The 13,322-nt window shown below is 47.2% G+C and overlaps 1 protein-coding gene across 18 annotated transcripts in view; it reads right to left on the bottom strand.

Moving 5' to 3' along the window:
- Nucleotides 1-13,322, bottom strand: part of CELF2 (CUGBP Elav-like family member 2) — an 866,203-nt gene that overhangs the window by 82,716 nt on the left and 770,165 nt on the right. For all 18 annotated transcript variants that reach the window (XM_050802681.1, XM_050802670.1, XM_050802671.1 and 15 more), the window contains one exon: nt 4,416-4,464. In XM_050802681.1, the coding sequence (XP_050658638.1) occupies nt 4,416-4,464 (49 nt within the window). The remainder of the gene's footprint in view (nt 1-4,415; nt 4,465-13,322) is intronic.

The raw sequence follows: 13,322 nt of genomic DNA, 5'->3' as shown, positions 1-13,322 counted from the left end.
TCTGTGCTAACACCCGGGTGTACAATCTGTCAAAGTTGCACCTGGATTTGGGGCTGCCTGAATTAATTAACAACTTTTCAATGTGTTAGTGCTAACATATGGCATTTAATTACTGCCTCCAAATCTGTGAGTCTCTCTCTCCACTTTGAATTTCAAAATTATTTCTTCATCTTCCAGTGAATCAGAAAGTGACTGGATGGAGCCACTCCATGATCCCTATTTTTAATGGAGGCTTTGCAGGTCTGCACCCTCTGCTGACAATATTTAGTTATCTCGACTCCTGCTAGCTCTGAACTTGACACATGGACACTGGAGGTTTTGGAGGCCTTGAGAGAGAGACACACACAGCAGGCTTAAGTGACACTTCTGGGTTCTAGGCGTCAAGGACCCCCAGCAAATTGTGAGGTTGGAGGGTAAAAGCGGGATGGATGGATTTACGCTCTGTATATAGAGTAAAGACAACAAACAACTCCCCTTGTGGCAAGAGGCAAAGACATCAGAGTGAGCACAGCTCCAGCCTCTGAGACCCAGAACCAGAACGAAAGCAGCTTCTGTCTATATCACTCACTGCCAGCCTAACTTCAGCAACTGCTTGTGACTTTCAGTACTGCACAGCTGGTACCTCGTTGGGCACAGCAACAGAGGAGCAAAAGCTGGATGGCACAGAGAATGAAAGACAGTAAGTACGTTTCTGCTTATTTATGACGGTGCGCGCAATCCACACCTCCTCAAATACCCTGCCTGTCCCACCATTCGACTTTCTGCAACGGAAGAATAACAAAAAAGGCGGATTCTGTTGAAAGGTGGGTGGTTTCCTCAGTGTGCTCCTCTTAGCAGCCCCAGGAGTTTTTGCTTCTCCAGAGTGGGATTATTTTCCTTCTGGACAACCTGGCCCTGTGGGAGCACGTGGACAGGAAACACAATGCCGCGAGCTTCCATCGGTGTGCCAGAGGCTGCAGCTTAAAACAGAGCCAACTAAAGGGCAGGTTATAAGAAGCCATGGAGACTCGGGAAGTCTGCTCAGTGAAATCCCAAAGTGCGGGGCTGATCTGAGCGCAACCTAACGTTTCGGGGCTCACCCTAGAGGTTTCCTCTCTCAGAATCGCTCGATGGGCAAAAGCTGCCAAGGGTGACTGCTTTTCTGGAGTTCACCTGTCCATCACGAATTAATCCATGATTAGCAGCTCCTTCTTGCTCAGCAAATACAAAGTTTTAGAAATCTGAACACAGTGATAATGAAGACAGTAAGTGTCTAACTGTGATGAGCCCTTTGTGCTATCCATAAATGTCAGCAAACTCAATAAAAGTGCAATTAGAGCTCGTTATACTTCTTTCAAAACTATAGGAGCTATTTAGAGCAACTGAGCCAAAGCAATCTTTGTGCTCTTTGAGCTTTAGAAGCTATGCTTACCTGTCAAAAATGCCATGTGGAATGAGAAAAGGCTTGCAGCTTTTATCACTCGCTTTAGAAAACTACATATTCCTCCTGATTCCTCAGTGAGGTCCAAAGAGAACCTTGAAACTGTTCATGTCTGTGCAAGGTGAGGTTCCATTTGGGCCTCTAGAAAGAAAAGCCCTTTAAAAGCAGCCTTCAGCACATTTATATTTTTGGACTTTTCTTACTGAAAATTTAGAAAATGAAGGTCAATCCACAAAGCAAAGGGAGAACTGGCTCAACTAGAAGGCTTGGGGGTTTTCATTTGTACATACAGAGCTATGCTTCGGTATGAACAGCCCAGGCCTGGACAGGCCAGCCTCTGCCGCTCAGAATGTACTGAAAAGGCTGCCTTGGTGAGTGGAATCACAGTGTTAACTTAGCAGAACTTAGCACACTGGATATTTACTATGTGCTGGGTGCTATGCTGAGCTCTTTACAGATGTTAACTTATGTAAACCTCAAATAACCTTGTAAGACGGGCCTTACAAGTGTTCAGATGACACCACTGTAGCCCCCTCTCACAGCTGAAGAGACACGGATGCTGACTAAGGTTAAATAACTTGCCCGAGGACAAAACCAACAAGCGTGGAGTCAGGGGTCAAATCCAGGCTTCTCCAAACAGTTCGTAACCGCTACCCTAGGCTGATGCTTGAAAAACAGCATTTTCACATAACCGTCTCATCCTAAAGTAACGGTGCCCGGTCCTCCTTGGCTTCCGTGATCATGCAACACTGGGTGTGCCCATGACAGTTTTATTATGTGCTGTGATTCTAGACCCAAAGCAAACATGATTCTCAGGGACCAGGGTGGACGCTGGACAGAAAGAGCAACAAAACACTCTGCAAACTCCTGGCAGCTGCCTGTAGAAAGGGTTCTCTGAGGCAGATGAATACCTGCACAGCAGAAAACGCAAAAGAAAAATACCCCTTTGTGTTTCAGTACCGGGATTTTTCAAGTCCAATGTTTTCAGTTCAGCTCTCTAATTTGTCAAGTTTCTATAACTACAACCAAAGGTTCAGAAATGAGACAAAACCTTTTCCACAGACTTTTACTCCATGGTCCTTGTCCTGACACTGTTTAGAGTATTACGGAGCCAAAGGCAGGGGACATTTCTCGGTGGCCACACTCTCTGAGATGACCTGCACCAACAGGATTCACCCCAAAATACAAGGGTCATCCCTCCTGTCTCCCACCAAGGAAGTCAGACTCCAAGCACACGCCTCCGGAGCACAAGCGCTGAAAGGAGCCTGCCCGGGGGGAAGTGGTCGTCTTCCCAGGCCGGCACGCTCCGTGGAGAGCCCGCAGAGGCCAGGAGACCACCTCGGGGTGTAAACAGGAATCAGCATTTCATAGGAGCATTCAATCATTACAGAGACTGTTACAAACATCTTATTGGAGTCTTGGGCTGGGGGGAAGCCAACTTAGGTGAGACAGTTACCATTAATTCCATTTTTACAAATGTGGAGATTCAGGTTCAGTGTTTCAGTGACTTCTGGATACTAAAATCAGTAGATTGAATGTCAGTTCCACAAGGTCTGAGGCACAGTCTCTTGGGGTCTTTTATTCTTCCTTTTCCGATTCAGTGCTGCAGCCCCAGCCCCTAGCAACGTGCCTGGCACATGGTAACTGATGAATGAACAACTGGTGGCTGCAGAAGCAGCACAGCTCGCTCAAGGGGCCACAGAGCAGCAGCGGATTTGACAACTTCTGGTGCTAAGTGTCATGTTTGTGATAAAGCAGTAGAGAAAATAAAGAATTAACCCTAAGTAAAGTGCAGGGCTGAGGAGACGACAGTGGTTAAAGCACCGAAGTCCTCTCCTAGAGAGAGAAAAGCTATTTTTAAATTTTCTTTATTTATATATCTATGTTGCCTAGGCTGGCCTTGAACTCCTGGGCTCAAGGGATCCTCCTGCCTCGGCCTCCTGAGCAGCTTCGACTACAGGTGTGGGCCAGTGCGTTCTGCTGAGAGCTGAGAGAAGAAAGCTCCGACAAGCCGGGTGCTGGCAGCACCATGCCATGACTTGGAATTTTCTTCAAAACTTTCTAGTCTGTGGAGAAGCCAGAAAATGGAATGCACTACAATTAGCAAAAAATACCTTGTGGAGAGATTTAGAACCCAATCATAATTTCCATTTGCAGATATGCAGATCTCTAAGTGCATGGCTTCTGCCCTGATTACTAATTAATGAGGTGCAAAACTGCCTGTTGGAAGGAAACAGTGCTGATTATGTCAGTCTTATGGGACAGAGCCGCTCTCCAGTCTAGGATGGTAGAAGATTCTTTTAACATACATTTCAGTAAATTAAAAGAACAAAACAGGGACAGAAGGTTCGTAGAAATGAAACAAAAACTTAAAGAGGGAAATGTGGCTATCAACTCTCTCATGTCTCGAAGAGGCAAAACCCAATTATTTATGGACCTCATCAAATGCAGATTTTTGCACCAAGTGTACATTGATTTAATCAGCAGATGGAACTCTGAATTCGGATGCAAACGCATCAGTGCAATTTAGAGAAGAGTACAATAAGGCAGTCTCCAAGTCCAAAAAACACATGCAAAAGGTAAAAAAACAAAAACCAGCCCCACTCCCCACTCACAGAAAGATAGCCTAATTCTTCATGGGCAACTCCCTTCCTGCGGATGTCCTCTGGATCTCCAGGAGATGCCCCTGTATTGCTTTGTTGGAGGAGACAGGAGCCAAATGCTACAGGGTCCCTGTACAGGACAAGTCCCAAACAGAAGGACACAGAAAGCCACTGCTTGTAACATACATCTTTACGCCAGAGATCAACGGGACAGGAGAGAGGAGAGTGGAGAGTGCATTCCTTCAGACATCCAGGTCACAGAGAAGGTTCCTGGAGCAGCGCTATCTGCCTTCTAGAGAGAAAAGCAGCCGGGCCAGCTTCTCCCGCCCCCAACTGACTTTGTAATTTAAAGCAGCAGATATTATTAAACAAGACAGTTGGTTACCACCTACCGTTTGACTTTTCACTATCTGCAGGTTTCATCTGAATGGGATGATGCATCTAAAAACACAAAAGTGAGAAAGTAAAGGCAGATTGAACAACTGTAAAAATACAGAAATCTGAAGCAATTTGATTACTGATACTGTTTTAAGGGCAGATAAGTAATAATAAGACTTCTCCCAGGTAATATTAACTATGTTAAAAAGCAAGCCTGTGTTTTCTGTTCAGGAATCAAACCCTTTTAAGTCACGGGACCCTGTAACACAGAACATATTTAAAAGCTTGGGCTCTGCTGTCAGACCTCAGTTTGAAACCTGGTTCTGCCACTCAATATGGTTTCTGCCTCTATGTTATAGGCAATTCTGCTTCTGCCGTTTATTACAGCTATGCAGTCTCAACCAAGTGTCTTAACTTCTCTGAGCTTCGGTCTCCTCATCTGTGAGATGGAGATAACACCTGAATTGTAAGGCTGTCAGAATTAAACGAGAAAATACATGTAAAGTGCTTCATAAGTAGAGGCTAAGACATGTTGAAAATAACTTAGCTATTGTTATTGTATCATTATAAAGATTATTATAAAATTAAATCATGCAGGATTTTCTGGCCAGCCTATGTTTGTCACATAGGGTTTTCTTAGGTCTCATGAGTAATTTGAAGAGCTAGCAGTTGACTGACTTCAGTGCCAGTATATAATTTTTATTAAATGCTAATACAAATACAGAATAGGAACACAGAACCACTGAAGAATGGAATGATGGAAGGAAGGATGGAGAGGAGGAGGGCGGAAGGGAGGGCGACGCGCACCTTCCCATCATGTCCAGTACATGACCAGAGTGGAAAGGACTTGAGACAGCAGGGCCGAGGTCCTGAGCTACAGCAGACCCGGGGGTCCCATGGCTCTTCATAAAGTGCCCATCACACCCGCTGCCCTGTCTGCAGAGCGTGCTCCAAGCACAGAATGCCGCCACCATTTCCAATTAGAATCCATTCCCCAAACCACCTCCAAAGGTCCTCCTGCTTTACATTTCATTGCACTCCAAGGAACACAGAAGCCACAGGGTGGATGGAATCACTGGCTGTGCAAATGCTTTTATTATAACGGGTCCCATTCTCTCTGAACCTTTCATTTCCCCAGTGGACTTCCATCGCTTGCAAGCCACAGCTCTGGGTTTTATCTAATTTAAATGAAAGGGAAATGGCACTTGGCTCTGCTACTTTCATCATGGGAAATTATTATCAGGCAGTCAGGATCACGTGCACCTAATGCCGGCCCGGGTCTTCAGAACAGAGGAGGAGGGAGAAGAAAGAGGCTAAGGGAGCTGCCTCTTCAAAAGCAGGACAAGTCACCTGTGGAAAGCCATGAGTTGGGCTGAGGAATGTGACCTCTATCCTACAGTAATGGGGAGAAGGACTAGTAACATGCCAGGGGGAGATGGGCAGAGTCTGTGAGCAAGTGATCCTCCCAGCATGCATCTGTCTGGTTGTCCAACAAGTATGGAGCAAACAGCTACTGTCTGTCAGGCTCTAGGCCAAACACCGGGAACAAAGGCCAGTGAAGAAGGTCCTCCCTTCAGGTGCTCAGTGTGGCGGGAGTGGGACGGCGGGCGGAGAATGGCGGGGGTGGGATGGCGGGAGAGATGCTGAGCCCTCAGCCAGTAAGCACCCTGGCAGGCGCGTGGGGAGAGGCAGGACAGAGCCCACAGGAGTCCAGGGATGTCGGACTTAATCCTGCCTGGTGAGGAAAGCCAAGGCGGCATCTGGGCTGAGTCCTTGGACGTGCCAGCAGCAAAAGGGGACTGCCATGTGAAACCCATGGGGCAGCCCTGCAGTGACCCAGTAAGCGACAGGGTGACAGTTCCCTCTCACAGGGAGCTCCCAGTGTGAGCATGGAGGACCATGGGAAGGGCTGTGAAGGTGGGCAACGCCCAGCTCTCAGAGGGTCTTGCAAGCTAAGGAACTGAAATTTTGTCTGAAAGTATGTGGTCAGGTACAGAAGAAGAAACAAAGGCAACAAGATCAAAATTCTTGAAAAGCCATTTTGGCTGCAGTGTGGAGGATGGACTATAGAAGAGAGACACAGGCAGGGAGGACAGTTAAGAGGCTGCTGCCGCAGGCCAGGGAAAACTGGTAGAGGCTGAACTCCATGGCGACTGGCTGGTCGTGGGCATGATGGAGAAGGGGAACTCCAGGTCTGTACAACCAGGTGACGGTGGGATGATTGCCCGAATGGGGAAAACACGAGCAAAGAGTTTTAGAGGCGGCTGAAGAGCGCAGGTCTGGACATGCTAAGGTTGATGTGACTGTGGGGTGCAGACAGAAGTTGTAATCATGGGGCTCAGGCTCGAGAGACGGGCCAGGGCCACACAGAATGTTCCTCAGCGTGGCAGTGAAGCCACAGGTATGCGCAAAGCTGTCAGCGAGGGAAAGAAGGGTGCAAAGAGCTGAGAGCCGAGGACAGAACTGCAGAGAATACCAGGAAAGAGGAGTCCAAGGAGGGCAGAGCAAGGGGCAGGAGGAGCTGCTGGAGCAACTGGTCCCATGGCAGCCACGAGAAGAGAGGAGTTTCCAGAATGAGGGAGTGGCCGGCCACAGCAAACACTGTGAGAGGCCAAATAATTTGGATTTGGCAATAAAAAATTCTTCAGGGGATTTATCAGAGCAGGTTCTGTGGAGTGGCAGAGAACACCTGGTCATGGGAAGTGGAGGGGAAAGGAGGAGGATAACAGCGGATATGGTGAATGAGGTCTTCTTCTATTTTGAGATCACCTGCAAAGGGGGTTCAACAGGAAGCTCAGTGGAGGATGCGGGCCACCCATCTGTCCTTTCTAGACAGGAAAGACTTGTACAGGTTTTTCTGCTGAGAAGAGTCCGATGAGATTCATAGGTTCAAGATACGGGACAGACGAGGTGAGTGCACCTACATTATGCATGGGACACAAAAATGAAACGAACATGGCTCCTGCCCGCAGGGAGCATGCAGTCCATCATGGGCATTGATACGTGTCCACATAAAAAACAGGGACAAACAGAAGAGGAGCGCAAATAGAGCGCTGTGAGCATTCAGATGCATCTGTGAAATGTGTGGACGATGGGAGGTGGAAATTCGGGAGCAGCAAAAACAGAACCCCTGTACTCTAAAGCTGTAAAGGACCCTGGAAGTCATGCAGTCAGTGCTCTCGGCTGACAGGTATGAAGGGAATAAGTGACTGCATAGACACAGGTGGTTAACGGCAGAACTGGGATCACACAAATCTAATATCTCTACTCTTAATCTGGTGATGCCTCCCCTAAACCACACTGCTTCTCCATAAACTGTCCCATGTGGGACTTGGCCATACGAGCCTTCGATTAAGAATGGGATGCTTCACTCACTGAAGGGGGCAGACACACACTCATTGGAAGGCACCTGCGATATCCCCTTAGGCGGAAGTAATCTTCCCTTCCCCCTAACTCCTGTAGGACCTGATCTCTGTAGCTGCATGACTCGTATGACACCAAGACTGCACGCTTAGCATTCGTGCAGCTGCTCAGAGAATTGGCTTGTGCTGTCCTAAGACTCTGCAGAAGGCTCAGCGAAGCAGCAGCAGTAATAACTCAGCTACTGCCACTGCACACCTGAACTTCGTTTTGTTCTTTCCTGGGCTCAGCAGGGGAAAAATCAACTTTGCAGAGCTGTGGATGGTCAGACCATGGTGAATTCTGAATAGATGGTCACCCCACTTCAGGTATGTTCTGAAGATAAGCTAGATAATGTATGCAAAGCATTGTGACCTTCTTAGAGAAAGGTGTTCAATCAGGACTGTATTAATAATGGCTCATTACCATGAACAGTTCATTTGAGTTACAGATTTCTGATCACATACAAGATGTAAATGTCAAGGAAGACAAAAAAAAATGGGTGGGAGGAGTCATTCTCATAATACTGTTTCACTTCCTCAAAATCTTCTGACTCCTAGAACTTCGGGAGATTTCTTGAGTAGTGAAGTTATTATAAAAGAGTAGACATTCTAGTTGAAAGTTTTAAAGTATAAGGATGGAAAAAGAATTCTTCCCCTGTAACAGAAATGGTTTCAATGATTTGACCCAGTATGACTGCTCGTCTATTCACGTGTTCGTTTGCACCAGACACTCCATGTTAGACGCTGGGAAGAGGAGGATGAGAAGGGGTTCTCATGGTGATGGAGCTTGCAGTGTGGTAGAAGGGACAGATACAGCAACTACTTCCTGCAGCGTGATAAGAGGCATGCTAAAAGCTGTAGGGTGTGAACTCAAAGAGACACCAGGCACAGATGGAGGAAGGACACGCTGGGGAAGGCGTCTCACATGAAGCTATGTCTGCGTTCATTCTCAAAGGATCCTCATGTTAACCAGAAGATGTGGAAAGGACATTTCAGGGAAAAGAACAATTTATTTGGAGGCACAGAATAAGAGAAAATAGGCCCTACTGTTGATCAAGAACAATGATATGATATCCTAACCAATACAGGAAGCAACGGAAGCTGTCTTTTTTTGTTTGTTGAGACAGAGTCTCACTCTGTTGCCCAGGCTGGAGTGCAGTGGCGCGATCTCAGCTCACTGCAAGCTCCGCCTCCCGGGTTCAAGCCATTCTCCTGTCTCAGCCTCCGAAGTAGCTGGGACTACAGGTGCCCGCCACCACGCCCGGCTATTTTTTTTTTTGTATTTTTAGTAGAGATGGGGGTTCACCGTGTTAGGCAGGATGGTCTCAATCTCCTGACCTCGTGATCCTCCCGCCTTGGCTTCCCAAAGTACTGGGATTACAGGCGTGAGCCACGGTGCCCGGCCAATGGAAGTTGTTAAAAAGAACATTCACCGAAAACAAGACACCTAAAGCACAAGACTAACAGTGAGGAATATGTTCATGGGCTGGACAATTTCAAGTAAAAAGAAAACAATGCCCATCTACTCACTCCTTAACTAAAACCACCCTAGATGCCGGGACAGGCAGCTGGCGGTCACACCCTCAGCACCCTTCTCAAGAGCTAATGATGAAATCGGTGGGGTAGAACCACTGCTTCTCAACTGCTTCCCCATGACTAGGGACCCTGGCCCTCCCCGCTGCCAGAGTTAGATGGGGCTGGAGGCAGGATCTCATGTTGTGCCCTGCACATGCCTGCAGGTCCCAGCAGACAGCAGGAGACCAGGGGAAGGCCCAGGTGAGGTGCTGGTCACTAATTCAATCTACCTACTGTGTGGCTAGGGTCAGGGTTGAGGCTAGTTCCCAGGGGCTACCTCCTTCCTCTGTCTACAAGGGAGCACACGATCTTCCAGAATTTTCGCAAGGAGTCTCTGAAGAGATGTGTGCTAATTAAACTGAGGCTGCATCTCCAGCCGCACAGAATGGGAAGTTTTAATTCAGGAGTATTTTTTAGACACAGTATGGGCTGTGTCTAAAAAAATCTTCAGTGGTCTGTGCTGTCATGAGCTGTCTATACTGTCCAATGAGTCTAACAATTTTACAGACACCAGCCTCTGACTTTACAGAGTGCTTGTCCTGAGTCATGATGAAAGAATTAATAGGTCTATTACGTCTGTTCATCTCAGCTGCACTTGCAGCAAGCTTGGAGGATGATAGATCTCCGGTCCTCTCATGCAAGGCTGCAGCATGCTTGCAGGGAAACGGCAGGAGCATGAGTTTTGGAAATAGATCCTGTTGACGGGAGTAAATGGGACTTCACACGTTTCTTCAAGTTCGCATTGCTCTCAAGAAAGGCTTCTAAACCCACTCATTTGAAGATTTCCTTGACAGCACATGAATTTTTAGAAGTTTTTTTTTTTTTTTCCCAGAATAACACGTTGCCTAAAGCCGCACGTTAAGGTACTGGTTAATGTCTTGGTCTCTATTTAACCCTATTTGTTTAAAAACCAGTGAAACATAGCAAAAGGGGAAATTTCAAGGGCTCCTTCCCTTCCTTCCTCCCAGGGAGAAGGAACTAGAGTTAAGTGTGGTCCTCAGATGGCATCTGCTGAAGCTCTGTTGCTCCTGTGTACTAAGAGTCGGCGTCCTGTGCACAGTGAAGGTGGAGCCCTTGGAGAGGAGCATCTCGGTACATGGAGGTATGGTCCTTCAGGGGTCTGCTTGGGCTTTCAGTGAGCTGGAGGTTCTTGAGGACAGGCCCGTCTCATTGTCCCTTCTACCTCAAAGCTAAGCTTCTGCACCCATGACTGCACACGGTGGCTCGGTTCTTACCCAGCACCAGTTGCCACCGACGCCTCCATCCCTGTTGCCCTGGTAGGAGCCATCTGTTGGTGGCAGACCACACACTCCCAGCATCAGGAGTCCCGCTTCGTCCCACCTCCTGGGGATAAGCGGCTCGTGGTCCTCCCACCTCTTCTCCCTCCCTACACACACAGGGTCCCGGAGTTCAGTGGTCCACGCTGGTCTTCACCCTGGCTGGCCCGTGACTGGGCCTGATGCCCCTCACTCCTGAGTAAGCTGACCTTCGATTCTTCACACAAGGGCCCAGCTGTGACTCACGAAAATGAAAATGAGAGTACGACTTTGGAGCAAAGCCATTTCTCAAGTCTGAGGGGTAAGTGCATGCACAGAGCGCTGCACACAGCTCTGCCAACAGCTGTCACCACCTGGTGCCGCCGCGAAGCTGGCCACGGAGCAGCCGCACGCAGCAGCCACGCTCTCCGGAGTCGCTGCTATGGACACAGCCTCACGGGGCTCTCTGAAGCCCTCTGCCTTGGTGGGTCTCTGTTGCAGAAAGGGAGGGTTCTGAGCCAGCACAGGCCTAGTCTGGAGACAGAGTCCTGGGGGAAGGAAGCGTCTGTGGGCAGGGGGCACAGCTGGTTCCTCACACACGGGAGAACTCATGTTGGAACTTGTTTAACCCCAGCCATCACCAATTGATGAGTTAACCACCTTTAACATGAGATTCAATAAAACATGCCATTTTTAACCTGAAATGGGTTTTTACAGAGTCACTGTTACGCATCTCATTATTAAACCCATCCTGACCCCTCGAGAGAGCAGCCGTGCTAGCACATATTATAAGCCTATTGCCCATAAAATATTTAAAAGTAGAGAAAGGGATGGAAAGAAGTGGATTCGCGAAAGAGCTATGTGCCAAGTGAGAAAATGAAAATCTTCTGGCCAGTAAAGACCCACTGGTATTTTTCTTTCATTCCATGACAACACAAAAATCATCCATGGAGAATACTCGTGTCTCGCTTGTATATTAACTATGAAATGCCAAAGGCACCTGTACTTTCTGAATTTTTCTCTAAAAAAATTTGGGAATGCTAAAAACAAGTTTTAAAAGATTTGCCACCAATGGGAGGCCCATCATCCCCTCAAATGAAAGAGAGCGTGCCCCGCCACGAGACCTTCTATTACATAGGAAGGCGCCCCCAAGCCACACAGGTTTGCCTGTCTCCCTCATGAGTGACCCTAATTCCAGTCACTGTTCTATTATGCTCCTGATAGCAGAGATGGGAAATAATCAAAAATAGCTTTAGGGATGGTGACTTAGTTAACATCAATGACCACTAAACAAGAACCTTCACATTAAAAAAAGAAAAAAATAAAGTAACACTATGGTAAACTTGCTAAGATATCTTTAATAGAAGGACATCTCTGAAAGAATACAGATGACAAAAATAATCTGTCAGATCAATAACAAGCAGCTGGCCCAGCAGGGTGGCTCATGCCTGTAATCCCAGCACTTTGGGAGGCCGAGGTGGGTGGATCACTTCAGGTCAGGAGGTTGAGACCAGCCTGGCTAATATGGCAAAACTCCATCTCTACTAAAAATACAAAAATTAGCTGGGCACGGTGGCGCGCACCTGTAATCCCAGCTACTTGGGAGGCTGAGGCAGGAGAATCACTTGAACCTGGGAGGAAGAGGTTGTAGTGAGCTGAAATTGGGCCACTGCACTCCAGCCTGGGTAAAAGAGCAAGACCCTGTTTCAAAAAATAAATAACAAGCAGTTTTTATCACCGGGACAAAAACTGCATCTGGAGGTCATAACTATTCCTGATAAGTGGAATGGAGCCTTTAGATAATTGCTGTTAACACAGAGGATGCCTTCCCCCCTTCGCCTTAATTCTTGAAGCACCTTTACTCTACAGACTCTTTATGCATGGTAATTAACTGAATTCTGACAACAGCCCCAGAAATCGGTACCTATGAGGAACCAAGGCAGAGAGAGGCTAAATAACCTGGCCGAGTCAGACAGCAAGCAGGCGGCAAAGCAGGGATTTGAACCCAGGTCTGTCCGGTGGGAGCGCAAGCCCGAGGCTTCTTCCCCATGCTGCCTCTCATGTGCATCCACACGGTTGTGGTGCAAGCAAGTTTGGGGTTACTAAGAATCTGCAACATTACCGTAATTTCCCTTTTCCACACTACACATGAAGATTGCCTCAATTTACAGGCTTCTTTCCAATGAGAAACTCATACTTTATATGTGCGTGTCATTAACCTGTGTGTTTTCATATACACATACAATGTTTTAACAATTGGCTCAAGAACAAAAATTATTGTTTGGGTTTTATGAAAAGGGCAGGAAAGAAAGCTTAAAAACATGCAATGAAAATAAAAAAATACATAGCTTTAGAGTCAGGCCAGGAAAGTATAGCCCCGGCCAATTTGCCATTCGACTAACAAGGACGGAGTTAAATCTCTGTTCGAATCCAGAGGTTCAAAACTCAACACAGTGGATTAGACTCTGAGGTGTCTTTCACAGGGCCAGCTGTCTGAAATGTTCTACACAGATGCTGAGAAGCAAACTGAAGAGAAACAAGATTAGGATCAGTCCTTCTGTGAGAGGAAATAGTTGTGAATCACTGACATTAATGATCTTACATTTTGTGGTGTATTCACCAACTGATACTGCAATAAATACACTGGAATCTATAAAACCAATCAAAGCAAAGACCACTCATTGTTGAG

Source organism: Macaca thibetana, chromosome 9, assembly GCF_024542745.1.
Source record: "Macaca thibetana thibetana isolate TM-01 chromosome 9, ASM2454274v1, whole genome shotgun sequence".
In the NCBI taxonomy this organism is placed as follows: Eukaryota; Metazoa; Chordata; class Mammalia; order Primates; family Cercopithecidae; genus Macaca; species Macaca thibetana.
This window is presented reverse-complemented; position numbering and strand designations above follow the sequence as displayed.